This window comes from Pyxicephalus adspersus, chromosome 3 (assembly GCF_032062135.1).
Source record: "Pyxicephalus adspersus chromosome 3, UCB_Pads_2.0, whole genome shotgun sequence".
In the NCBI taxonomy this organism is placed as follows: Eukaryota; Metazoa; Chordata; class Amphibia; order Anura; family Pyxicephalidae; genus Pyxicephalus; species Pyxicephalus adspersus.
Window position 1 is genome coordinate 49,890,907 of NC_092860.1, and position 26,209 is coordinate 49,917,115.

The 26,209-nt window shown below is 36.9% G+C and overlaps 1 protein-coding gene across 1 annotated transcript in view; it reads right to left on the reverse strand.

Annotated features, from left to right (window-relative positions):
- The window catches only part of ZCCHC7 (zinc finger CCHC-type containing 7), an 86,772-nt gene extending 61,460 nt beyond the window's left edge, over positions 1 to 25,312 (reverse strand). Inside the window, exons 1-2 of the mRNA XM_072404535.1 lie at positions 25,181 to 25,312; positions 21,384 to 22,027 (exon numbers count right to left, since the gene is read on the reverse strand). Coding sequence (XP_072260636.1) covers positions 21,384 to 22,014 — 631 coding nt within the window. The 5' untranslated portion in view covers positions 22,015 to 22,027; positions 25,181 to 25,312. The remainder of the gene's footprint in view (positions 1 to 21,383; positions 22,028 to 25,180) is intronic.
- Between the last annotated feature and the right edge of the window lie 897 nt (positions 25,313 to 26,209).

The window sequence follows — 26,209 nt, forward strand, 5'->3', positions numbered from 1 at the left end:
GTTGCCCTAAGTTTTACTTTCGATATCTGAACATAGAGTTGTAATTTTTGTTAGTTCTGCCATCATACCACTAAAGCACAGATATTGGCAGTCATGTGTCTCTACATTAGGATCATTTTTCTTCTAATATCTCAGGTGTTTACCTGTTTTCACAGTAGTATCCTAGACATGCTTAAATGTTGAAAAGAACAGGATCCAAGCAACATGAAAGAGCAAATTTAAAGCACATAAAGCAAATGTAGATATCTGAAAGATCCAAGTGCTTTTTAAAGCATATCAGATTGTTTTATTAATTGTGAAGTCCTTAAAAAAAAGTGTATTGAAGCAGCAGTATAGCTGTCCATAAGGACATAAATTAAGGATTATAAATTAATCTATTAGCATCAAACATTTTTTTTAATTAAAAAGGTACATTTATTATAATGTACTTTTGCTGTATATTGTATCAATGGACATTTTAGTAAATCATTCCTACATACTTGTAAAGCTACAGAGCGGTCAATTTTAATCTATAGACTATTCCAAATCTTGAGAAGAATCAGATGACAAGAGATATCAGGGATTCTTGGAATGTTGCTAATTAAAAGATATAGTTTAAATACAAACATGTTTATTCATTACAATAATCCAACAATTTATTACATATTACTATGTAGCAGAACTCCAACTCTACTCATCTGGATTTTACCATTTTTAATTTTTTTTTTTTTTTTTTACCTTCTAGCGTCAAGGATTAAAAACTCAACAGGTGGTAGGCATTTCAGTTATTTCATTATATGGCAACCAAATGAAAAAAAGTCTATCAGACACACAAAGGACCAAACCTAGTTCAATGAAGCTGACCATCTGAACGATGCTACATGTATGAATGAATACACCAATGTGTGCTTAAAGTATTTAAAGAACACTGCCACATTGAATGCAGTGGCTACAAGTTACACAGCAGCTTGCTAGCAAAAGGCAAAGTAAAATAGGGCTCCCCATGACTAAATGGATTTAGCTTTCAGACAGACTCAATTACACCCAGCCCTTTGCCTCCATTGAAAGGTTAAATAAGCATCCAAATCTCATTTTGAGCAAACGCACTTCTAATCGAGGTATAATCCTCTGTGTTGAAGTTTATTTTTTTGAATAATCTTTAACTTAAGATATAACAGTGCAGGAAACATGGAAATTATGTTTTAAAAACAGTGTTTAAGGTGACATGTATTGTTGAAGTGGGGCAGTTCACATGCCAGTTTTATATGCAGATGTCTCTCTCTTTACGGTCTTCAAATGGCAACGTCCAAGACCTTTCCTCTGGATATATTTACCGAAAAGAAAAATCACTACTTTTGGGAGGGGGTAAACAAGTAATTTTTGGGCACTTTTTATAAAATACATACTGTTCTAAATTTAGATATGAATTGACAATTAGCCTTATTAGAACACACACACAAAAGTTTATCTTTTGTGGCATTCAAACCCTCACCCTGAAAGCATGTGCCCCATATAATATGAATGTAAGAAAAAGACTTCCTATGGACCTTAAGTTTGCAAGTTATTATGTTATAGGCACCTGAGGGTAATTTCTTTTAGGTGATATTACTTTAAAGGTAACATAAGAATAACTACAATCATAAAGCAATACCAAAGACGGCAAGAAAGAAAATGCTTTTTGGAAACAATTCATTCCTCCAACCACTTATATTAGTATATTATATAACTATCAGTATAGTAAAAGTTTGTCATTTATTCTAATAATAAAAAAGGGGGTTTAGAACCTGTGAACTGAACATATTGCTTAAAAGTTGTAACAACTGAAGCTTTGATTACTCCCATATGTTTAAAAAACATCTGGCAAAGCTAAACCTTGAAGATGATAATGGGAGTCAATGAATGAGGAAACTAAAATTATTTTATATTCAAAATAATTATGTTGAAAAGAGCAGCCTAGGATGTCAAATACACTGAACAAACTACATTTCTTATTCTTGAATCCTATAAGGCAATTAAGGATTCATGCCAACATAGCATAATTTATAAACATAGGAATTATTAGCAGGTGCTTTCTGCGTTATTTTAAGAGTTTTTTCCAGTAAAAAAAAAGTCTGGTATAGACACTTTAGCAGTCACAACTAAATTAAGCCTTATTTTCAAAAATTGTGATTTTACATCCTTTTCTGCTTATTATTAAGGTCTACATTTTAATGTTATAATAAACAGCCTTTCCTTTGTTCAATAAATCACCACTGTTGAATCATCAGAAATTAGGTGGTAAAAAATAAAATTACAACTGGCATACAGCTTTTTAGAAAAAATTTCTAGGTTTGTCTATAGAAAACAAAAACACATACCCTGGCTGCATTGGGCACGGATTCCTCTTTCTACATTGTTCATCTTCACCCACACATTTCATGTAATTCTAAAAAAAATGGCATATTCAAAAAACCTAAGGATTTCTACATGATACCACACTGACCTAATATCCTAATTTTTACACACTGGTGAGGTTTGACTGAGCAATGGACTCTGAAGGCAACTCCCAGTTGGGCCTCCTAATTTGGAAAGGTATTTGGTGGTGATGACCAAGAAGAAAAAACCAAGTCCCCCATGCTGAAGTTAGGCCATGGATCCCAAAAACTAAACATGAATTTTGTAACCTGTACGATGCACAAAAAACTAACTAAATTACATCATATTCTCTAACTATACCAAATCACTTACAACAAAAAATAAAAAAACATTTTACCAGCTAAAAGTTAAAAAGTTATTAAAAAACAAAACAAAAAAGCACATGGACCTTGTACATTTTCAAAAACGTAGAATTTAGTAGCACAAATGTGCCGGGGGATTGTTTTTGTTATATCTATGCATTAAATAGTTCAAACAGACTATATAACACATCCTCACGTTCATCTTTAGTGGGAGCATTGATTTCTTTCACTCTCTCTAATTCTATTAAATACTGAAATCTAAAGCAAACAGCACTCACTGCCAGCTGCTCTGGGTATGTTAAGATTCTAGAGATTAAACTGTATAATTCCATAAACCCTGACACATGTAATCTCTAAATTATATTCACATGGATAAGAAAAATGTCAATGTAATGAACTTAACATTTTTATAACACTCACTGCACCGATTCTAAGACTGTGGTTTCCTCATCTAAAAAGTTTATAAAAACCAATTTTGTGGCAGTAATCCTTCCAGACTCTAAGTTGTACTACAGGGAATGTCCCAGTGCTAAAAAGCTAAATATCCATCTATTGAACCAATCAAAGTTAGATTAGCTGTATTACATGTAAAGCAGCTATGGCAGTGAGAAAAGTGCTAATACCTATTGATTTTTAAAAACGAAAGAATAATCTACTTCTAATGGTAATGATACACTCTAAAGCAGTGAAATTCCTCCACTAACAGCTCTTATTTGCTTCTCATCCGTCTCATATATCTTAAAAGAAGGCCAAAATACAGCCAAAAATGTTTTTAAATTCCATCTGTTAATATTGGGATCAAATAAAGTTGTGGCAGTTGGGTAGGACTTAAAATAATGAATAAATTCCTCAAATGCAAAAACATTGGTTACAGACATTTTGAAATCTAACTTATGGAGTAGCATTTTGCTACCTATAAAAAGAAACCCCACTTAAAGAGGTCTCAAGAGACTGGACACCTTGGGAAGTGAAAGGAAATTTCTCCAACGTAAGGGAAATCCTCTCTTAGCTGTTATAGAAATGTGATGATAATGAAAAAATGGATTAAAAATGTAGATATTTATGTCTGTTTCAGCACAGTTGAAAATGGTCATTAGGGCATAAAGGAAAGTTAGGGACCTGAGTGTATGAAAACAACAAAAAAGGTGAGTGCTGATTGTAACATTCCTTGTTACTAATTATTCCTTACAAAGGAAGCATTTTGAAAAATAGAGAATGGTAATCCCTCAGAATCACATGTTGCAGCACCATCAGGAATCTGCCCGACACGTTTTTTACATGTATTTCAAGTCAAGGATGTGTAATGTGCACAATCATTCATTTAAAGATTATATATATATATATATATATATATATATATATATATATATATATAGATATTCGAGTTATAATATAAATGTTGAAATATCTGGGTAATCCTAGTAACGAAAAGCAAATGAAATATGTCAGTAGAAAACCAGTTTGACCATTGAACATTAAACAAATAAGGCAATTTCAAAGACCCATGCAAAAAGCCCATCTTACTCACCAAAATCCATTATCAAGCAACTCACCCCTTAACAAATCTTTTACTTTTGGTACTGCAGACAGGAAAGGTCCATGTTTAAGCTTTTACATCACTGCCTCCAGAAAACTAAAGTAGCGTGATGTCACGATGAGTTGCATCAACATGACAAGTCATTAGTACGCCCAGGCTGCAGTGCTGGATCTCTGGTCCTGCATTCTCAGAAGAGGTACCAGTGGGAAATACTGAAAAGGTGAGTGAAGAAATGGGTTGGGAGGGATCAGGGTAACACTAGACTTACTAGAGTTGTCTAGAGATATCTATCAAACTATCCTCTCCAAAGGGTGATCTTGCTAGCACTTTTTGTTTTCTTATGAAAAACCAGCGTCATCTTAGGAAAGAACCACAGAACACTTGGACATTAAAGAAAATCTGCTACAAAACTTTTTTTCCCTAAAACTTCTTTCTGCTTAAACTACTTTCCCTATTCAAATCCAATAGGCAATTTTGACAAAAAAAAAAAAAACATCAAAAAGGTGGTAAATCAAAAAGAGTAGTGAACTTTCAAAGAGGTTTAGATTTGGCAGAAAATTTTAGTCTAAAATAACTTACAGTTGCATCATTGGTCAGGCATGCTAAAATCTAGCCATGTAAAATGAGAGAATTGATGACTACAAAAGATCTCTCTGATGTGCATTGTCTCCAAAGTAACTGTAAAATAGAGACAAATACTATTATTATTACTTGGTATTATAGTAAATACAAATGACCCTATCCCCCAAAATCACTATATCAGAGCAGATTTCTTGGAATTGTGTTATCAAACAAGACAAGAAGCTTAAAGAGACCCAGTCAGCTCAGGGCCATTTGAAATGTGAAAAATGCCTGCAAAATAAAGTCTCTAAAATTACAGTCTGCTTGTTAAAACATCTGCTTTGCTGTTCTCCAGCTGCTACAAATATGCCACACTGCCAGGTGTATAGAATACCTGCTCACCACTGCATGCTGTGGTCTCTCCTACTTGTTTGTAAATCACTACAGGATGTACATGTTGGCAGAAGCAATCACAGTGAGCAGAAGGGGAGATGGGTGTAAAACCCATCCAACTTGGATAATACCTGAAACAGTTGGAAAGCAGTGAGGAGAAAGTATTTAACATATGGACTGGTGGAAACGTATGTATATTCCATCTTCTTTTACAGGGAAACTTTCATATATATGCCTTTCCCATGTCACAGCTCTCTAGGAATTCCTAAATCCAAAACAATTATCCCTTTAAAAACTGGACCTGGAGAGCCGAGTATGTTTGCCAACATGTAATTATATAATTTCCCTTTCAGCTATGCAAAATACTGCTGCCTGGGATAGCACAACTGTTGTACAAGAGGCCTTATATGAAAACTATGACTGTCATTACAGAGGTAACACAAGTGTTTTTTTTTTTGTTTTTTTTTTTTGGCTGTCTTCAAGAGCCATGATCAAAGCTACTATGCAAAATCTTTGAATGTGTCATAAATAGGGATGAGCGAGCGAGTTTTTAAAACTCAATCTCACGGCAAATTCTGCCGTTCTCGCTTGCCGGAATTTTAAAAAAGATTGGCGGGTGTAAATTCGAGAGATTCGAGAGTTTTAATTAAAAAAATAAAAATCTGCGGGCTGTGCTGATCAATGAATGCAGCCACAGCTGCATTCATTGATCAGCTCAGTGTGAGATCCCCGGCACTAGAGGTTAAATGGAGACAAGTCTCCCCATTTAAAACCTGTAGTGCTCTCTGATTGGCTGAGGATAGGAAAATCCTGATGACGCTCAAGCATTTTACCTCTAGTGCCGGGGATTGCACACAGGATTCCCATGACTGCATGAATGAATGCAGCCCTGGAAATCCTCCTGTACCGATTTCCTGGAACTTCAGATGGGATCGCAAAATTGGTTTGTCGAAGTTTTGCTGACCCATCGGAAGATTTTCTCCTGCCAATTCCACTACTACCATTTCCGGTGGTGACGTTAAGAGTCCAAAGTGGAAACCCACCATATCCAGAAGGTAACATCCTATTCGGCATTCCAGGAAGTGCCAGATAACTGTTAAATATAAACCTATTCTACAGTGTTATTTTACTCCTAATTTGGCCAGTTAGCAAAATGATTTCCTAATACCAGCAACAGCTTCTGACTGTGTTTTGGGATGGGGCCACCCAACCAAAATGCAGAAATGAAAGATTTTAGAGACAGGCACATACAAAGAACTACAACTGCTCACTTTTTTTAATACAGAGAATATTTAAACTGTATTAGAATGTTGGGATCAGATCAGAGCTTCCGATACACTTCCCAGCTGCTCCGATGAAATGCAGATCCCATTTAGTATATAAGGAAGTATACAAGAGGCCACTTAGCAATGGCATCCTACATACTTTTCTTATAACAGTTTTCCTTTAAGGCTTACAAAGAGAGTTGGGTCCAGTGTACAAACAAATACACATGAATGTATCTGGAAACAATAGGAAACAGATCATCAAAGATTAAACATTGATTCTGAAGATCAGATTCCACAAGTATATCCACTGTCAATGCTTGATAGTACACAAATGAATTGTTTCCCTCTTGAAAGGTTTTTGTATACCATATAACTCTAGATAACCTGAGATTCTATTGGTAAGGAAACATTTAGAAATATTTTAGTAAAGAACGAACCATATAACAAAATATATGAAAAATGTTGGAAAACAAAAAGGCAAAAAATTAAGCAGCCTACTTTCCACTTCTAATGGACGAAAAACATGCTACATGAGCATACAGCAAAAGTGAATAGCTAACCAGGATAATAGATAAATAAATGTAAGCCGATATACCACACCCACTTAAACAAAATACCACATGTTGCAGAATATTACATTATGTAATAGAATCTTCCAAGTTTTCAATCAATAAACTAATTTATGCACTGAGAATGTGATATGAGCCACTATATAAAAATACAGTTTTGTTTTTTTTTACACCTCAATACAAATTCAAATTATTCACATAAATTTGCACACTTAGTGAAAATAGTGTCAGCATAAAAAAAAAAAAAAAATTCTCGCTTTGGACTCATAAATATATGTATAAACACATAAACATATTTAATGACAAGATTCATTTCCTTTGCATGTTCTTTCTATATCAACAGCAAAGCAGTGACCTAGGATGAACCAATTATAGATCATCCATTTTTCCCAGCATACTCTGGATAAATAGATGTATATGCCTCGCTCGCCTATCTCAGCTTAGGCTACAGTAGGTCCAGGACATGAATATTAATAGTTTCTGTGGCACTGCAATTTACCGTCTTTCAATAACACTAAAAGTTTACTATGTATGTTAATTCGTCATACATAAATGTTAAAAGGAATACAGTATAGCCTCTTTTAATCATAGGTCACTTGTTATACTCCAGATTACCAAAATGTTAAATTTATTTGTGTAACAAATAGAAATGCCTAGCAAATTTTAAAATACATTTAAAGTCATTATTATTTATTTGATATTAATTATTTCAAATTGCTAGTTTGTTTGCTACTAATTTATGCTTGGGATAATGTGATTTGAAGACAATGCTAAAATTGTCAAGTATGTTTAAATAAAGAAATATCAATACAAATATTGTTATGTTACAGAGCATACAACAAAGCACAAGTACAGCAAACTCTCTCTTCAGCTTTTCAGTTTGTTTAAATGAAGCTATTTTCAAGGTGACTTACACTTGATTTGGTATACTTTTGTTCATAAAAAATACAACCTAATAATCAGCACAAAAAATGGAAACATAACAAATCTCTCTTGAAGCTGCAAAATAGAGAAAAATTAACATAATTGTACTGCAATATGTAAAAAGCACACTTTATTCTGCACAACTAAAGCTTGTGCTGCTTATGTCCATTGGGTGGCAATGTAGATTTCCAAAACATATTTAAACAATAGCATTTTACTACAGCCAAAAGCAAAGCACACAAAAAAGATCAAGAAAAAAAAATTAAAAACTTAAAAATAAAGTTACAAGGGACACATTTGAAAAGGGTGCCTTACAGGTACACACAACCATAAATTTAATTGTCAAAGAAAAAAAAAATACACGCACGCAATCTTAAAGCGTATCTCTAGGATATTACCATGAATGCATTTCCATAAAATGCATCCAACACCTTGTCTATATCATACAAACTACTCACAAAGGAGAAAAACAAATTACCTAACCAGTCTATCTGTATGTATAAATGCTTAAAAAGAAAAAAAAAAACACACCAAAACAAGTGGAGGAAAAAGCACTCTATGGATTAAAAATTAGTTTGGCCATCTTTTCAGACACTACATATGTTGATTACATTGTTCTTGTAACCTGGGAAGATATACAGAGCAAGGCACTTGCAGACCACATGCTATGTTGAACTGCAAGAACACCGTGATGGGGTGCTGAAAACAGCCATTGTGCACAGAGGTCTTTTACATGTAGGATACAATGAAAAACAGCAAGTGACAAAGAAAATTCCTCTGGCATGCAAATCAGTTCTATTTCCAGCCGTTGTTTCCCTATAACAGACACAGCTGTAGCCACCCAATTTTAATACCCTAGGTGGTTATTATATCAGAAGGCAAAGCAGACTAATGCTTTAAGTTGGCCGGCTGCTCCAAGAATTAAGGAATTGTATTCAAATGGATCCTATACTAGTAGCAAAATGAGAAGCAAGCTTAATTCTACTCCAAAGGCTGCCTAATGTACATTTGTCATTGGTAATCTCTAGCTTCTTTGTACTGAATGGGAAAACCTTCACAAGAGCAATTGTTCCACACATGATATCTCAGTATGCACAGTGATGCCGTTGCCCCTCCATTTATCCAAGCTGACGCATTTAGCTATGTGCAATGATTTTCTTTTCAATAGTCTTGCTGATTTAAAAAGCTTACATGCCCCTAAGACAGGAAGGCAGAAGAAAATCACAAAAGCTATACCAGAGGGCAAGATTGAGATTTATTTCCCTTTTTATGATTAAGGATGAATTAAAATATAAAATTGTTCTCATTGCCATATGAAAAAAAAATCCCACCATATTGTTGCAAATCTGCAAATGATATTATTGTATTTGTAACTAAACTGCATTTACACAGTTAGTGGAAATGGCAGCAATAAAGAAATACAAATAGAAATCGTTTATTACTTAAAGGACAAAAAACTAGAGCAGAGCACCTACAGTCCTGAGTCTCACCCAAAATCTGTATCTGCATCTGCGATCTATATAGTACAATGGACATCACGATTGGTGAAACAAAGGCTGACCATAATTCTCACGGATGATTACTATGATATGCATTAAACCTGTAATGACTATTCAATGAAGGTGGAACAACAGTTTTTACGTTTTTTTTTTACCATTTCTATAGTTACCAAAAAGACAGTTTTTCAAATTAATTTGGAATAAAATATATAGGGTAACATGCAATTTATTTTAACTCAGCAGGATTCAATATTGATCGCAACTAGCAAATGAGTGATCATACATTTTAGAAATATTGTTTTTAATTAATTTGCCTGGCTAAATCTACATACTTTAAACCCAAAGACAGTTAAAGGTACAACACACTGATGAGCCATAACATTAAAACCACCTGCCTACAATTGTGCCCCATTTGTGCTGCTAAAACAGTTCTCAACGGTCAAGGCATGAACTCTAAAATACTTCTGAAGGTATCCTGTGGTATCTTGCACCAAGACAATACCAGCAGTTCCTTTATGTCACATTACATAAATTGTAATATGTTAGCACCGGTTACAACAGTGAATGGTTTCTTCTGCTGTCTGTGTCTCAGACTTCTTCCGACATTCTGTTTAAAGGTCCACAGATGCTGTGAGGAAACACCTTCCCTTAGCTGTGGCATGAACAAGTGTTCAAATAAGAGTTTTCCATTGCCCCCTGTACTTGAGGCTGTTGGGTGAATTTGTCAGTCTGACTTAACCCTTTCCTATGTTGTGAAAAATCAAAATGGCAGAACTCAACAGCGAAAAAGACAGGAAACAATGGAAGAGGAAAAAGTTGTTTAACAGAGACTCTAAAGCTGCGTACACACTTCCAATTTTTATCGTTGGAAATGAACGACGAACGAACGACAAACGATCGATTGGTCAAAAATCGTTCGTAAAAAAAGTAACCAACGACGCCGACGAACGAGAATAGTCGCTGGAAATGAACGACCGGACCGGCGGATCGGATTGGACGACGATCGTTTACCATCTATCGTGTGTACGGTCGTTCATTGATCGTCCATGGTCTGAGCATGCGTGATGAACGAACGTTCGTTCACTTCCTGTCGTGCACGTCACTTCCTATATCGCTCAAACGATCGCATCTATTGTGTGTACAATATCTGCGAACGATCGTGTCGTTATCTGCATGTACAGGATCGGTGCTATACGATCGTTCGCCGATATCGTGCAGGATCGTTCGTCGTTCGTTTACCAACGATAATTATTGGAAGTGTGTACGTAGCTTAAGGCTATGTACATATGGGTAATGATTGTTGTTGGAAAGGATCTTTTACGATTCTTTCCAACAACTAACAACTGGACGATGCATGAACGAGTGCTGTACATACAGCTCCGTTCTGCTCTATGAAGAGGGGAGGGGGGAAAATGACAGTGCGGCACCCCGCTGTTCTCTTTCCTCCACTTCCATTATGATATGCCAGGATGGTCGCTGAGACGATGGACAACGAGCCCTGTACACACATTAGATTCTCGTCTAATATCAGCCTTGAGACAATTTTCGGACATTGCATGTGTGTACTTTTGTTCCACCTTTAGCACTTTTGCCTGTCGGTCACTTCATCATTCAATAATTTTGAGAATCTAAGGTCCCTGCTCGTGCTGATTTTCCTTCCTCTGACTCACCATTTTTCTTCCACAAGCAAAAAAATTCAACACTCCTCAAAACCAAAACTTCAGCTTAATATTGAGTTAACCACAGAAGAATACGGCAGAATATAATCTAATGGGGACAACTGTCAATGTGAAGGGGGGTTATTAAAAAACTCAAAAAGGGATTCACTCTTGCTTACAGTTGTGTCTATAGGAGAGGACCCACCTTACCAGATGAATCAGATTTTAAGTACAGAACTGTGAGTAAAGGTTGGAATATTAACGCCCAACCGATACATGAGAACAAGATATCATTCACAGAAATGCTGTCAGCCTCATGAAATTAGGAACGTTTTTCCTTCGTTAAGTATAATCATGCATTCCACACATGCCTTTGTAAATGCATTACTGATGCCTTGAACAAATGCAGTAGTAAGTATTGCCCAGCAGGACATCAATTACAAAAGGTAAAACATCATCAAGTTTCAATAAAACCAATTCATTAAGTAAACATACTGGCAGCGTTTGCAGTAGTTTGTCTCTTCAAGGCAAAGAATAAATCTTCATGCTACCTGGCACTTAGCTAGTAAAAACATTTCAACATAACTACAATGTCTTCCCACAGATTAAAAAAAAAAAAAAGCTTCTCAATGCATTTTCATTATGTAACCTGCCCCCACTGCACTTTTTGCAATTAGAAACATATCTCCCATTCTCCATACAAAAAGGACGCATTCTTGACACAGTTTGGAGTTGAATGCAGCATACCTCTGGTGGGTGCAGGTTCACAATAAAAATAATATTGATTGGTGGGGATTGAAGTGGGGCTATGAACTTAGAATAAAAAGTGCAAGCACACAAGGTGGTTTACTGTAGAGAGGACAGCTTTTCCCGATGAGGTGGCCACACTCAGCTCATATTCAGATGTGTAGCTGGCAATATGAACCACACATAATTCACACTAAAAAGGGACATTAAGCTGCCATAAAAATGCCCTAATCTGCATTATTTGCCTACAGCACACACCCTATCAAGCCTACATATAGTTAATTTACTTTTTAACAGACGTCCTTTATGTCCCAAGGTCTTCTGAAAGCACAATCCTAAAGTATATCCAGTGTTCTCCCCAGACCCTTTTAGCTGGGCGCACCACCCGGCACTTTTCGGCAACCACCCGGCTGTTTTTGGGTGGTTATTGATGAGTTGGGTCAACATTCAGGGGCTTCCACCCACCTAGAATTTCTTCCCACCCAGCTTACAAAAATTTCTGGGTTGAGCACTGCATATCTGAAGTTTTTTTTTTCATTACACACTTCCTGTTCCTGGGCAACAACATTTTCTCTATAGAAGATGCCATGGGTATCGCCTAGGCTGGACTTTAAAGCTGAAGAATGCTGTGCTTAGAGTTTCCTTCCTATGTTATCAACATGCTAATTTATTTATTATACAAAACCTGTTTTAACAATATACCTTATTTTAGATTCAGTGACACAGAGAGAGTAGTCATTGGCAAATGTTTTTAGTCCTGGACCAAATGCATTTCAAGTTTCTTGGCTAACCCAGGCTCTCCCATAAAAGTCCATCTTCTCCAGTCTTGGAGAGCTTTATTAAACCAGCCTCTATATGTCTAAACAGATCATCATGTCACAAATCCATTTGTGAATAGGTGTATAAATAAATAAAAGTGCCCACCGTAAAAATAAAACATGTCCTCAAATGGCTTTAACAATCTTAACTACATACAATATTCTTCCCAAGAAGTTTTTTAAGCTAAGTGGGAATATCTGTAAGTAATTGGCTGCCTCTGTATAGCAACCCCACTTTTCATTAACCACCCAAAAACACCTGAGTAGTTACTGAAAAGTACCAGGTGGTACACCCAGCTAAAAGGGGCTGCTAGGGAGAACAATGTTTTATATAAATATAAACACACACACTAATGGATCTGCCCATTCCTCAACAAGAAAAGTCCTTTCACAAGCAAAAAGTGTCCATTAGTCTGCCGAGAGAAAATCGGACAGGTAAGAACAGGTATTGCAGAAGGAACGTGGCCTGTCCTTTTCTGTGGATTTTTCAAAGTGGGACTTTAGTTCCACTTTAAGGCTAGGTCTACATGGACTGTTTTTTTGTTTTTTTATGCTTGTAACCATGCATATCATGTTGGGCATTTATACATGCATTTAAAGGCATTTCAAATGTAAACACAGCAAAAAGTTCTCTTTAATGCCCAAAAATGTGCCGCCCACAAACGCAATGGTGTGGACAGTATACATTTGTAAATATAACAGTAATTATTAAACACTTCAGGTAAAGAGTAGAACACCCTATTAATTGTATTCCAGCTTTAATGCTTCTCAGTATTTTAGAAATATCCACTACTACTTTGAACACAGGGATTTTTACCTTCCATATTGAAAACCATGTTTGGCCAGTTCCGGCACCTACTGCACAAGGGTCAAAACTAGTCTTTGGCCAAGACAGCTGTCCAGGTTACACTTATAGTCACCTTACTTAGCTGTCAGTCACCTGTCATCCGGGGGCCGGAAAAAAACAATGTATTATTCATCTACAACCCTTGGCTGAGTTTAATCTACCTCATTTCAATTTCAAACACACTAGTACAGTTAGTGTTGTGTTTTGCTTGATGAAATCTAAAATTAAGATTCTAAAGCCTGAAATTCTATACATTCTAACTTTCTCAAATTTGTGTAAAGAACATAAAGTATATTTATAACATGTAGAAATAATCAATTTGATCATTCGGTTTACTATTTGTGTACATTTTAACAAACACTACAGCAGCCTTTCCCACCTTTTTAACATGGAGGAACCATAAAAAGTCCCAGGGAACCTGATATTATATTTTTATCAACAGCCCACGGCAAAAGGAAGGACTGTAGTATTAGTTAGACTAAAATAAAGAAGAATAAAAAAAGGGGAGGGTTTTTACTATATTAGACACTTCTAGTTCTACCAATGTTCATGAAGTAATAAGAATGAAATGATATTGGGCAGAAAAGGAACATAATAAGAACTTTAGTATTCCCTCACATTGGTAGAAAGTATGGAAGTGGCCCGGATGATTTACAGAAACACAATTTAAATGTATGTTACGTTTAAAAAACATAAACAAAAAAAAAATAAATAAAAAAGGTACAGCATAGCCTCTTTAATTCTTGATCGTCTCAGCGATCAAGAATTAATGGGAGCACAGAGCCTCCTGGGATACCTACATCATGCTCCTGGGAGGCTCTTAGGTGCTCATTCTGATAATGCTCGGGCATGCGCAGAAGGAGCCATTTCATGAATAGAAAAAACAAATGGCAATCTCACGCACGTGCAGTGAGATTAGCAATTTTTTCCCCAATCTAAATTACCTGATGACGACGGGTGACACAGGAAGAAGAGAGAAGATGGCGGCGCCCCGCATTCCCTCTGCCGCAGACAGATACCGGGACGACGCGGGACGCGATGGAAGATACCTCCCAATGGATAGACTGCTCTGCAGTATTTGAGGTGTGAATTTTTTTTTGGGTTTATTTCGGCTTTAGGAGAATTCCAGACAAACAAAATCCACATGTGCTTCATTTTGCCACTTTACATATTGGGAATTATTGTATTTTTAGTCTCTATAATTCTATAAGTCAGTCCTAGGAACATCAAGGTCAGTATATGTTTAACCTGTATGGAAAGTATTTTTTTCTAATATTTTCAAGAATAGGCCTACCAATTTAGCAATAACTTCAATTATATCAAAGTGACATCTTTGTTTTCTCCAGCTGTGCTCCAGCATGACTGCCAATGGAGTTACACGGTCCTGCAGGTGGAGACATTATACTTCTACAGGAAAAAGGTCGATACAAATAATATGCAGTTTTTACATATTTTTACATATAGTCCTTTTAGGCATTTATTCTTCCTTTTATTTATTTAATTATTCTTGTATTTATATTGTTGTAATGTCTTTCCATGAAAAATTGTGATGTCACATTAAGAGACCAGTTAACTGAAAGTGTGGAAAGGGTTTTTTAGGTCAGGTTTGAACTGAGCATATTCAGTGGAATGATGGCTTTCTGGGGTAGGGACTCTAAACAATACAAAGCAATAACATATTTGCTGTTCAAAATAGAAGCACACATATAGATGCCTACCTGTCTGTAATAGTTTACTAAAGTGACATGCAGAACATATATACGCAGTATACAATAACTTATACCTAGAATATGAACAGGAGTTCGTTATCTAATGTAAATCAACATTAGATAAACTTGGAGGTATACATTGCTCCTCCATTTCAGTTCCCACTGAACTAGAGTCTATTAATAATAATACCATAACTGCACAACTGGAACAAAAGATTAATTTCACATATTAAATATATAAAAAACAATGCCCCAAATTATACATCATGCAAAGGTCGCTCTTTTTTTTGTATTAAATGTGAAATTTCCGATAACAGTCTATACAAGTGTTCAACATGCTAGTCAATATAAATGTCCACATTTGCCTAAATAAAGCCTTAAGGATGAATTTTATTTCTTTCAGAGAAAGAAATGTTCCTCTTAGCTATTTAATTCAGAAATGAAAAAAAGAAAACCTTTTCCAACCATAAGCCATTTTAAGAACCTCCTTTGTATCAAAAGCTGATTGACATACTGAATACATCAAGCTTGATAGTCTGTGTTATCAAGGGAAAGAACAGGTTTAACAACGTTATCCCTGGTGCAAAAGTGGAATTACAATTTAAATGAAATTTTTGATTTATGCTATCCTGGCAGTTTATGTTGAATTCTCTAAAAGGGTTAAACCTAAACTGAAAATATACAAAACGCAGGCATTTAGTAAAACTTGTAATATCAATATACGCCTCTCCTCTTAACACCCTCCCAGACTCAACATCCCAAAAGGATTCTAGCGTCAATGATTTCAAAGAGCTGTGCACAATAATTCTCAGAGAGACAGTGATTCCTCTGGAAAACTAAATTCTGCATACAAAAGTCTTGGGGCAAGAAAGTTATCACAAAGTGTTTTAAAGAACAAAATATCTTACGTGGCTAAAACAGAGGCTGAAAAATGATATTTAGTTCCATATTATATTCTAGTATATTCCTTTAACACACTAACTTTTACTAACACCTTTACTACCTGACACATCTAGGTGCCATGGCAGGGGATTACTGTAAACAGATACCCAATGTAATCAATGCAACCCCAAAAGAAGTCTTTCAATTTATAAAACACGAGACAAGGTTATAAATTATGACTTATTCAAGGTTTATCAGAGATTTGGGGGTAAAAAAGGAGATTGGTGTTAAATGTTAAAAAAAAAACTTCTCTACACAAGTATTTTCATACTTGTAAACTGTAACTACATTAAATTATGATTCATTAGAATCATTTCTGAATCATTTCTGACATAGTATGCAGTATTTGTTAATTACAATTAGAACAAGGGATCAGGATAGGCAACATATGGAGTAAATATGAGTCTGTCATACCTTACATTGCTATCCACCACATATGGTAAATTACAGAGCTCAAAAACTGAAGGAGGCAAAAAAAATTGACAACACTGATGCCCAATTATTAGCTTATAAAAAATTAGGATGTCATCATCTGTCCTCCCGACCATTAGCAGCAATAACACAACTCATTAGAACAACTTTTGTAATAGTAACCCATTATCAGTAACATGTGATCAGAGCTCATTGATGCATATCCTGTACTACATCCTTACTTTATGCAAGTTGTCACATTCTGTAAAAAAAAGTTACCAATGTAAATGCCTACATATTTTTTTATATATATATATATATATATATATGTATTCGCACACATAATACAAAACTTGTTTTGTGTGTTGTTGTATTAAACGCATGCAAACATGTTTGCAGCTGCTTTAGCACTGCCTGGTTGTATTTTTCAGGTAAGCATCTGAATAACTAAATATATTGAGACACACACACACACACACACACCTGCATTATTTATGTGTTAACTAATGCAGGCCAATTTGTGGTAATAGAAGGTATCCAAAATTGAAACCTGTAGACTATGCAAATGAATGTGCAACGTCAGAGATTTAACAAATAAAGTGTCATTTTAATAGGACAAGGTATAAAAAAATATTATTAGTTTAACAAAAGTAAGACATTGGGCAAAATAATCTTTTTATGAAAAGTAGCCCCATTAACCATTTTAATGCTACAAAAGCCACTACCTGACCAGAATATTTGCTCAGCCAAGTAATGGAGCAAACAAATATGGGTTTATAATAGTTTAAAACCTTTTAAAACGTGCAGAGGGATTTATTAAAGTGTGATTTCCAGCAGTTCAAAGGGTATTTTCAAAATGATTAATATGGCTAGACATTCATTATTCATTGCCATACCTGGATTAATAGAAATGGAACTAGCTGTGAATTTTATGGATACCAATGGATGCTTTCCAAATATAAGTGCTTCAATGTGAGTTTATATTAAACTAGAATTGCTTTTAACCCTTAAACTTAGAAATCATTTATAAACCATGTCTATATTTCCATCACCTTTAATTCAAATCAGAACATCACCCGCACATCAATCAACTGATGCAGCAAGCTGGAAAAATCCACAAATTTCATCGTACAAGATTGTAAGAGCTGACTTGAACAAAATACTATACCCAACTTCACTTCTAACTATGCCTAAAAACTGCTAAAATTAATTATTAGCATAACAAAGTAATTCTGTATAATAAAAATAATGCAAACAGCATAATTTCATGTCAAGAGAATTTCATTGGCATATTTAGGATTAACACAAAAATATGTGAACTATAGGTCCACTACAAAAACAAATGCACAACTTTTGTAATCTTCAAGCTTTGTAGGTCATTAATTATGTTTTTAACTTTTACTCTTTTTGTGTACCAACACATCTTTTACTACAAAATTACATACATAACTTCTGTAGTTAGTTTAAAAGATAATACAATAATGGATTTAAAAACAATTATATAGAGGCAACAAAATGGACCATTAAACTCTGTCTTACCTTCTGGGACAACATCTCTAGAATAAGGATTGCCTGGGCTGTGTAAAAACTATTGCCAATAATACAGAGGACTGATATTATTAGTAGTTGTTGGTCAATGCTTCCAAAGCGAGTGTTTGTCTGGGAATCCCAGGGGGTGGACTGGAATTAGCGTTCCCACACGTAACTAGGATTTTAACTAAAGGCCCAAAAGAAGACATCTGCTAATCAGTGTTTTACTTAAGGAAGTAAAAGACGGAGTATTAAGCAGATGCCAAAATGCAAACATAATAAAGTCTTTGAATATCTTATTACAACCTGAGTTTGCTACATTAACTAAAAAAAAAAAACTAACAATTGACAAGTGTACTTGTGACTTTTCTATTTTCAGATAAATGTATGGCTTTGGCTCTGTGCACACAAGCACCTTTGCAACGTAGCTTTGGAAAGGATGTTTATGGGTGAAGGGCACTGTCTGCATTGGTTTCTGTTGATATGTTCAGATTCTGTACAGACAGCCAAGTAGATATCGAATTCTTTAGAAAGGCCAAGCATAAAAAACATCTTGTGTTTTTCTGAAAGCTATTATTTGTGCTCCACCATGCAAACAGAATCTGTAGCTCTGTGTAAAGATGTACATTGGCTGAGCCTCTGTAGCTTCAGCTTTTCAGCTGGCCCAGAGCAAACTCACAGACAAAGATGGTCATGGGCCAATTAATGGTGACCTTAGGCAGCTAGTAATACAGTCAATATTTAAAATTCAGCGATTGGGTCTAACAAAATACACATTTGTAAATATATTAAGTACAAATACCTGAATCTGTCTTTATTTCAGCTTTCTGTATTCCTATGTTGCCTAGTTATTGGCTTGAGAGGCAGGGGGGTAGAACTATTACCCAATCAGTATCCACTAAATTGCAGAATAAAGCCTAATGCTGACAAAATGTTAATAAAAGACAGCAACGTGAACAAAGACATCATAAATATTGTGGTGCTAATACAGTGTGCAAAAAATTCTGGCTGGGCCATCTGAAACGGATGCCTGGAAAACAAGACTGATTTAATGAAATTACACACCTTTACATAAATAAAACAGTTCCCATAGATTAGTTTAAAATTATAGATACAATTTAAAGTTAAAATCTGTGGTGTCCCATTGGGAAAACTTTCTGTCACTTCCTGTAAGAGAACACCTTACAGAAAACTGCACTGCTAATACTAGTAATAAAATGTATCATGTACACTGTACAAACATAAAAAACTATATTGCACATTCTCCATCCATATGTTATAAAAGAAAGCATTAAAGTTTAAAGAAGAAGCAAACTTTCAAAATGATAAAAAAATTGCAACCAGGCAGGTTCTTTATTACAGAGGGGACAGGTGATGTCCCTTCTGCAATTAAATAAACTCACCTGTCTGATCAAAATTTTTTCTACATACATTCACCTGTGCTCATTTTGTCATGAACACCACTGTCTTCATCTGGTCCTCTTCCAAATGTCAGATTTCTGACCATCCTAAGAGGACAGGCCAATTATTTGCCAATAGTATTATTTTCTATTACTCAATCACTTACTTGGCTTGAGATAAATTGCTGTATTGCAGTTTGTCCACTTATAAACACTTTATTTTGAGAAGCGTTACATTTATGTGCAGTACCATTGTATTAGCCTGTGCTTTACTTCATATTGTACAATAGGCATTTCTTTTTGTTATTTGCTTGTCAGCAAGAAAAGGACTACTAAAAATCCTTCAGTTTAAAGTGTAGAAGAACTTGTTAAAATCAACAGACAGAAATAACAGTGTTTAGCCAACCCTGTACAGTGTTACAGGCTACATTGGGCATATTTTCCACACATGGTTAACTATTTCTGCTTTACAATAGGACTCTGTATAACACAACCTGTTGCTGCTGAGGATCATCTCCTAGACCAGGCATGTCCAAAGTCCAGCCCGGGGGCCAAATGCTGCCCGCGTTTAGATTTCCACTGGCCTGCAGCCTCCCTCATAAAATCAATAATATGCAGCCCGCCAGCACAGTTTGAGTATAAAATACATACATATTTCATTAAGGTTGATAAACCGCCTTGCAATTATTGTCCCGCTACTTGGCGGGCATATTCGGCAGTACAGGAGTCCCCATGTGTGCACAGGGATTCCTCAATGTCATTTTAGTGGGCGTGTGCTGTGCAGGACCCGCAAGGACCACGCCCACTCTAATTCCAAGATTGTGCTCTGCATGGAGCCCACACTGACAATGTGCACAGGGAATCCCTCATGTCACCCTGGTGGGCGTGTGCTGTGCGGTACCACGCTTACACTAACCCTGAGTACGTGCTGAATGGTCGGCCCCCACGCATTTTCACCTCACCAAATCTGGCCATATTTGCAAAAAGTTTGGACACCCCTGTCCTAGACCCTGTATTACAGCACTGGGAGCCTGGGAAGCCAATCACCACACATCATGACCTTCACATGGAAGCAAAGGGAGTACACTAGCATCTCCCAGGCTCTCATAATACCCTAAGCTGTGCTAGTTAACAGTAAATGACACCAGAATATTGTTACCCATGTTTAGCTCACATCGCCACTCCACTGTTCTGGGTGTCTCATACCATGGTCAGAACAAGACAGACACAGTTTTCCATTGCTGCACAAACAAGCTAAAAGCAAACTAACTTTATTTTCTTCTATTCTGTTCTCAGAATAGTTAAATAGATTTTAGTTAAATAGATCCACAGATTAGAGTTTGGGTAGGTAGTTCAAGGAGTATTTCGCTCACATTTAAAATGTATTTGCCCATCAATGATTCTGGCTTGAGCTGAATCAATTGACCTCAAGGGATTGTTGTACTCCCAATTATTTTTATTGAGCGGAAAAACAGTTCTGACATTACCTTCTCTGGCGGTAATCCTGAGTGTGGCTCGGGGTTAATTTTAGTACAAAAAGGGACAACCCCAAGCCACACCTGTGGTAGAATTGAGGCTTACTTGGTGCCGAAGGAGTTGCAGCATCCTCTGGCGATGGACGCCCAGCATCTGCATTCCGTCTGCGGGATGCAGATGCTAGGCAGCCATGCAACGTGTCGCGGCTGCGTGTGCTGGGGGGCGGGACCTCGCAGGAAATCTAAATTATTAAGGAATTTTAAATAACAAATGTACCATTTTGACCTTTAAAAATACTTAAATAAGCATACTGCCAGGGAGGGTAAAAATGCCTGTGTACACAGGTCTGTATAAAGCACAAAAAAAAACAAGATAACGTAGAAATTAGGAAAACAAACCTTCACTTAAACATCTGGAGCCTTCCAGGTTCAGCTGAATACTTCCATCTCCATCTTCATTTGCTCTTCCTAGCAACATCCAGTTTTCAAGGTCACTTTGTTCACTGTCTGATGTTAAAAAGTCTTCATCATTACCTTCTTCCTCATCTGAGCTTCCTCTTATCACTAGAACTTCCTGAATAAATCCATCTTTGTAACTTTTATTGGTGTTCAGAGATGTTGAACTGCTATCTCTTGACAATTTTTTTTTAGTTGGAAGAATTTTTGGAGTAGAATGATTTCGAAGTTGATTTAGTTTCCCTCCTGTTTTGGAAAAATTGACACTGTCTTCATCCAAACTGTCAGACAGGATGAGAACCGCAGAGGAGTCTGATGCCCTGATGTCATCGCTGTCAGAGATTGTTATCACACTGGTTTTCAGTTTTGCGAAGCCATCTTTCAAATTTTGAGTACCCTCTGATGTCCTGGCAGTCTTCCCTAAATTTTCTGTGTTTTCATCAAAGTTTTGGCAATAATGCACTTGGCTATAGAGGTTGAATTCTACTTCACTGTCAACACTCTCATCACTAGAGGAGTCCTCACGATACAGCTCATCCTCATATGCTGCAACATCCTCGTCATTGTTAAACATGTTGAGGAATGTTCTGCAAACAAAGATAAAAATTAACACATTCTGGTGAAAATTAAGGTACAATTTTGTTAAACAAAATGTAAACATGCTAGCTGATTGTCTAGCTAGATGACTGAAGACTGAAAATCTAGGGTGTTGTACTGCAGACCCCCGTTGTAGTTTAGTGATCAGACCAACTGGGGATGACCACTGTCATACTCTTTGAAGGAGGACACAGTGCCCCACTCTCCTCTCTATAGAACAAAACCATGTGTACAGCTCGTTAGTTTTTCTTGATTATTTCCAGCGACAGTAGAAAAGTTTGAAAAACAAAATATTTTCTCTCTTACTACGGACAAATATCTCAGATGCTCTGGATGTAATCTTTGCTAAATGCATGAGCATAAAAGACTTTGCAAAGTGTGAGAAATGCTGTTCAGAACAAAATAGTGCAGTTGTGCTAATTTTTGTCCATGCAAACCCATCTTGATTTTATCTTTTTACGGCCAAAAGCCCACAAACGTAAGGTGCATGTAGCAAGCAAATTTTGACTTTGTAGGGAGTTAACACCTAGACACTACATACCACAAAGTGCACAATGCACATGGTGGGGCTACTGCAACCTATCACAGAAGTACCGTGCTGGACAGTAAAAGGAAATATCTCTTTGATTTCTGCAACAGCTCTATAAGTCAGTGTTTTCCCAGGCTCCTTTTAGCCGGGTGCACCACCCGCCACTTCTCAGTAACCACCGGGCTATTTTTAGGTGCTTACTGAAGAGTTGGGTCACAATATTGGGGCTGCCACCCGCCTAGAAATTCTTCCCACTTGGCTTATGAAAATTTCTGGGTTGAACACGAAGTGTTACCTGTTTTCTTGCCAGGGAGGAATTTGTTCAACAGTTTAATCTAGGGGCAGAATCACCTAAAAGCGGTAATAAATAGAGTCAGTAAGTAAAAAATCATATCTAGTGATTTTGCAAGAAATAGGAGTGGCTCTCAACTTTCTGCAATGGGATATAACATTGATACACTGCAGCAATTCGGATTTTAAACAGCAAGGACAGAAATCCCAGTCTGCCCAATAAATCATTTATATTATGCCAATCTTACATACCTCAGAACATCCCCTCTTCTTATTTCCATTACTGATTCTTTGGCATATTTATTAACCCCCCCCCCCATTAGCTGCTCTGTTTCTTTAAAGAGTCAAATACATGGTAGAGTACTGTCATCCAAGAGAAATCATTATGATCACTGGGTGAAAATCTAGCATGTGTACCACAATCCCCTGATGTTCATCAATTTGTCATGACAAGATGACCACTGTATTTTCTTCTGGAGGAAAGCTCAGAATAGTGCCACTCTTGTGCTCTCCACTACCCTTACCATAGAAAAGAACAGCACTGTGTGTACGCTGCTCACCTGTTCTCTTGTCACTGGAAACGATCAGGAAAGATTGTTTCCAGTGACAGAAATCTGACATCTGTATAAGGTTTACCTTTCCTCCTATTATACACTGTCTGTTGGCTGGCTGCAGGAAGAGAAGCAGGAGCTTGGTTTTCTGGCCTGACATATTACCACACAAGTGTCTAATTTTAATGCCACTGCTCATGGGAAATGTAGTCCAGCCACTGCCTGCATACCTGTGCCGGGATAGAACAAACCATGTCATACCAGCATGGCTAATTAAGATGGCCAATGATTATCTTAAGGAAGAAAACAATAGCAGCTGCAGCACTGAAATAAGTGAGTATTGCAGGTTTAGTACCTCTTTAATGCTGAGACCTGAGCATTCACATCTGAACTACTTCCTTTCTTCATTCCTTGCTAGTCCATGTCTAAGTCCATGAGAGTGACAAAGCAGCTTGGAGCTGGTTGATGTAGCTTAGAAGGTCAATATTAGGTCAAGGTCATCTAGTGTTATAATTGTCTTTTGACACAAACTTGAAGCCAGTCAACAAAAGAACCAACTGAAGGAAACGTACGGTTTCTGCATTTTCAGCACTATTGAAAACGTATGTCCTTTAGTTTACCCAGGACAAGTACACTACAAGTAGCTCCCTCAAGGTGTTATTAAAAAAAGAAAGGGGCTGCCACTGCAGCCTTGTTGATTCTTTTAATGTTTTCAGAAACAAGCATGTAAATGAATGTCAGGCAAGAAAAGTGACCGTGTTCAGCTGGCGAGAGTGGCAATAAATAAGATAAATCACAATAATATATGAATGTTTTTTCAAATGTTCACCTTACCAAAATCTTGGGGGCTTTTATTACTTTAACTGAGCAGCTTGAACACTCACTGGTTCTAGCATCTGACATGTGACAGCTGGCATCGCTCACTGCCACCACTAATAATTCGATAAGTGATGCCACAGGGAGATGCTATATGTAGCACAGCATTTCCTGGCATGCCCCTGCAACATCACAACCAGTGTGATTTCAGCTTTTTCGTTCTTTTTCACAAAGTGTGACTGTTTATTCAATGTTTATAACCACTGAATACATCCATCCTGAATAAGGATTTAACTTCATCTAGGAGCACCAACATCTAGGGGTGGCCCTGGGCATGTTTCGCACTGACTGGCATTGCGGTAGTTTACAGCTATGACAAAGCTAGGACCCCTCTTCCTCTACCACTTGAAAGCACAGAACGTGAAAGCACATAAAGTTTACACGTGAAAGCACAGAACTCAAGATGACAACACTGCAGTGAATTTATTTGTGTTGTCATACTGCCGAAGAAAGTCTGAGGCCATGTACAATGTATTTTTACAAAGATGGAGCTCTATTCTTTCTAATATAGCAATTTACATTGTGACTTTCACTTGGGATCTGACATTGATTACTTTATCATATAAAACAAAAAGGAAAGTGCAAAGGTGATCTGATCTAATGATCCCATGTATGTGTTACATGGGTGATCATGGCTCATTGATAAACTTACATACATGTTAGCTCAGACACTGTATAACACACAAGCAAAGTAAACACGTATGCTGCATACATGTACTCCCCATTGCCCTGAGGAAGCTTCAGAGCAATATTTACACGTGCCTGTCTAAGTATAGTACATTGTGTACATGTGCCATGTGCTGCTTGTATACAATGTGTCTGCCCTGACTGCCACCACTGCACCTTATTCCCTCCTCCATCCTCACAACAACACACATATAAAACATATAACCTACCTGAAGAAATTTACCCCAGAAACTCCCGAACATGGGAACTATGTGTAACTTCCTACTGGAAACTGAACTAGTTCCAGCAGCACATGGGGACTGTTGTAACACGTAAAAACGTCCTACCGGAAACAAACAACATTGGTTCCGCTTTACAGGAAGTAATTCCAGATAGGTTTGCCACGTGTTCAATATTCGGCCAGATGGCTAGTTACTTATCTCCTGTGTCCTGGTCAAAGCGCATGTAATGTACCGTCTAGTTATTCGAAAAAATCAAGATAATTAATAAATTTTTATTATCTGGCGGACATTTTTTTGGAGACCAGAAGACTTAGTGGATATTGACGTAAAAGCTGCTTGACTGACACATAAACTGACCAATAGAACGTGCAGAACGCAATGGGGTTGTCCTATGAGATGATCCGACCCCTTGTACACCAGCAGCATGAGGGCTATGTTCATGTTGTTGTCATTATCTGCAATGTAAAAACTTTTATATCTCCCACACATATAGTGATAGAAACTTGACATTTTCAGGATACACAGAGGACCCTGAACGCTCATAGTTCTCCCCAGAGGTTTTTAGCCGGTTGCTCCGCCCGGCTGATTTGAATACCCCGCCCAGTTCTCGGCAGCTCTCATTCTCGGATGCACAGATCTCAGTGAGGTTGCTCTGTACTCTGTGTCATCAATTCAAATGATTGCTGCCGTCGAACACACAGTTTAGCCTTCATGTGGAGGAGACACAGTCAGCCCCGCCCCCATCTCATAGCACCAGCTCTGCCTGTGAGATGTATCCACCTCTAGCTCTGCATGTCATACTGTATCCTCACAGCTTTGTGTACAAACCTCCATATCTCCTAATATGTATGTCACAATGACCTGTAATTTTCAGAGTGTACAAGGGACCCTCATAGATACTAGTTATTACAATTTCAGCCCCCCAGCTTCAAAGAATTTCAAGATATGGGGGTCACAAATGTAAAACGTTAGGAAAATTGAACTTTGGGGTTGCTGTTTCAGAGAAAAGTGCAACTA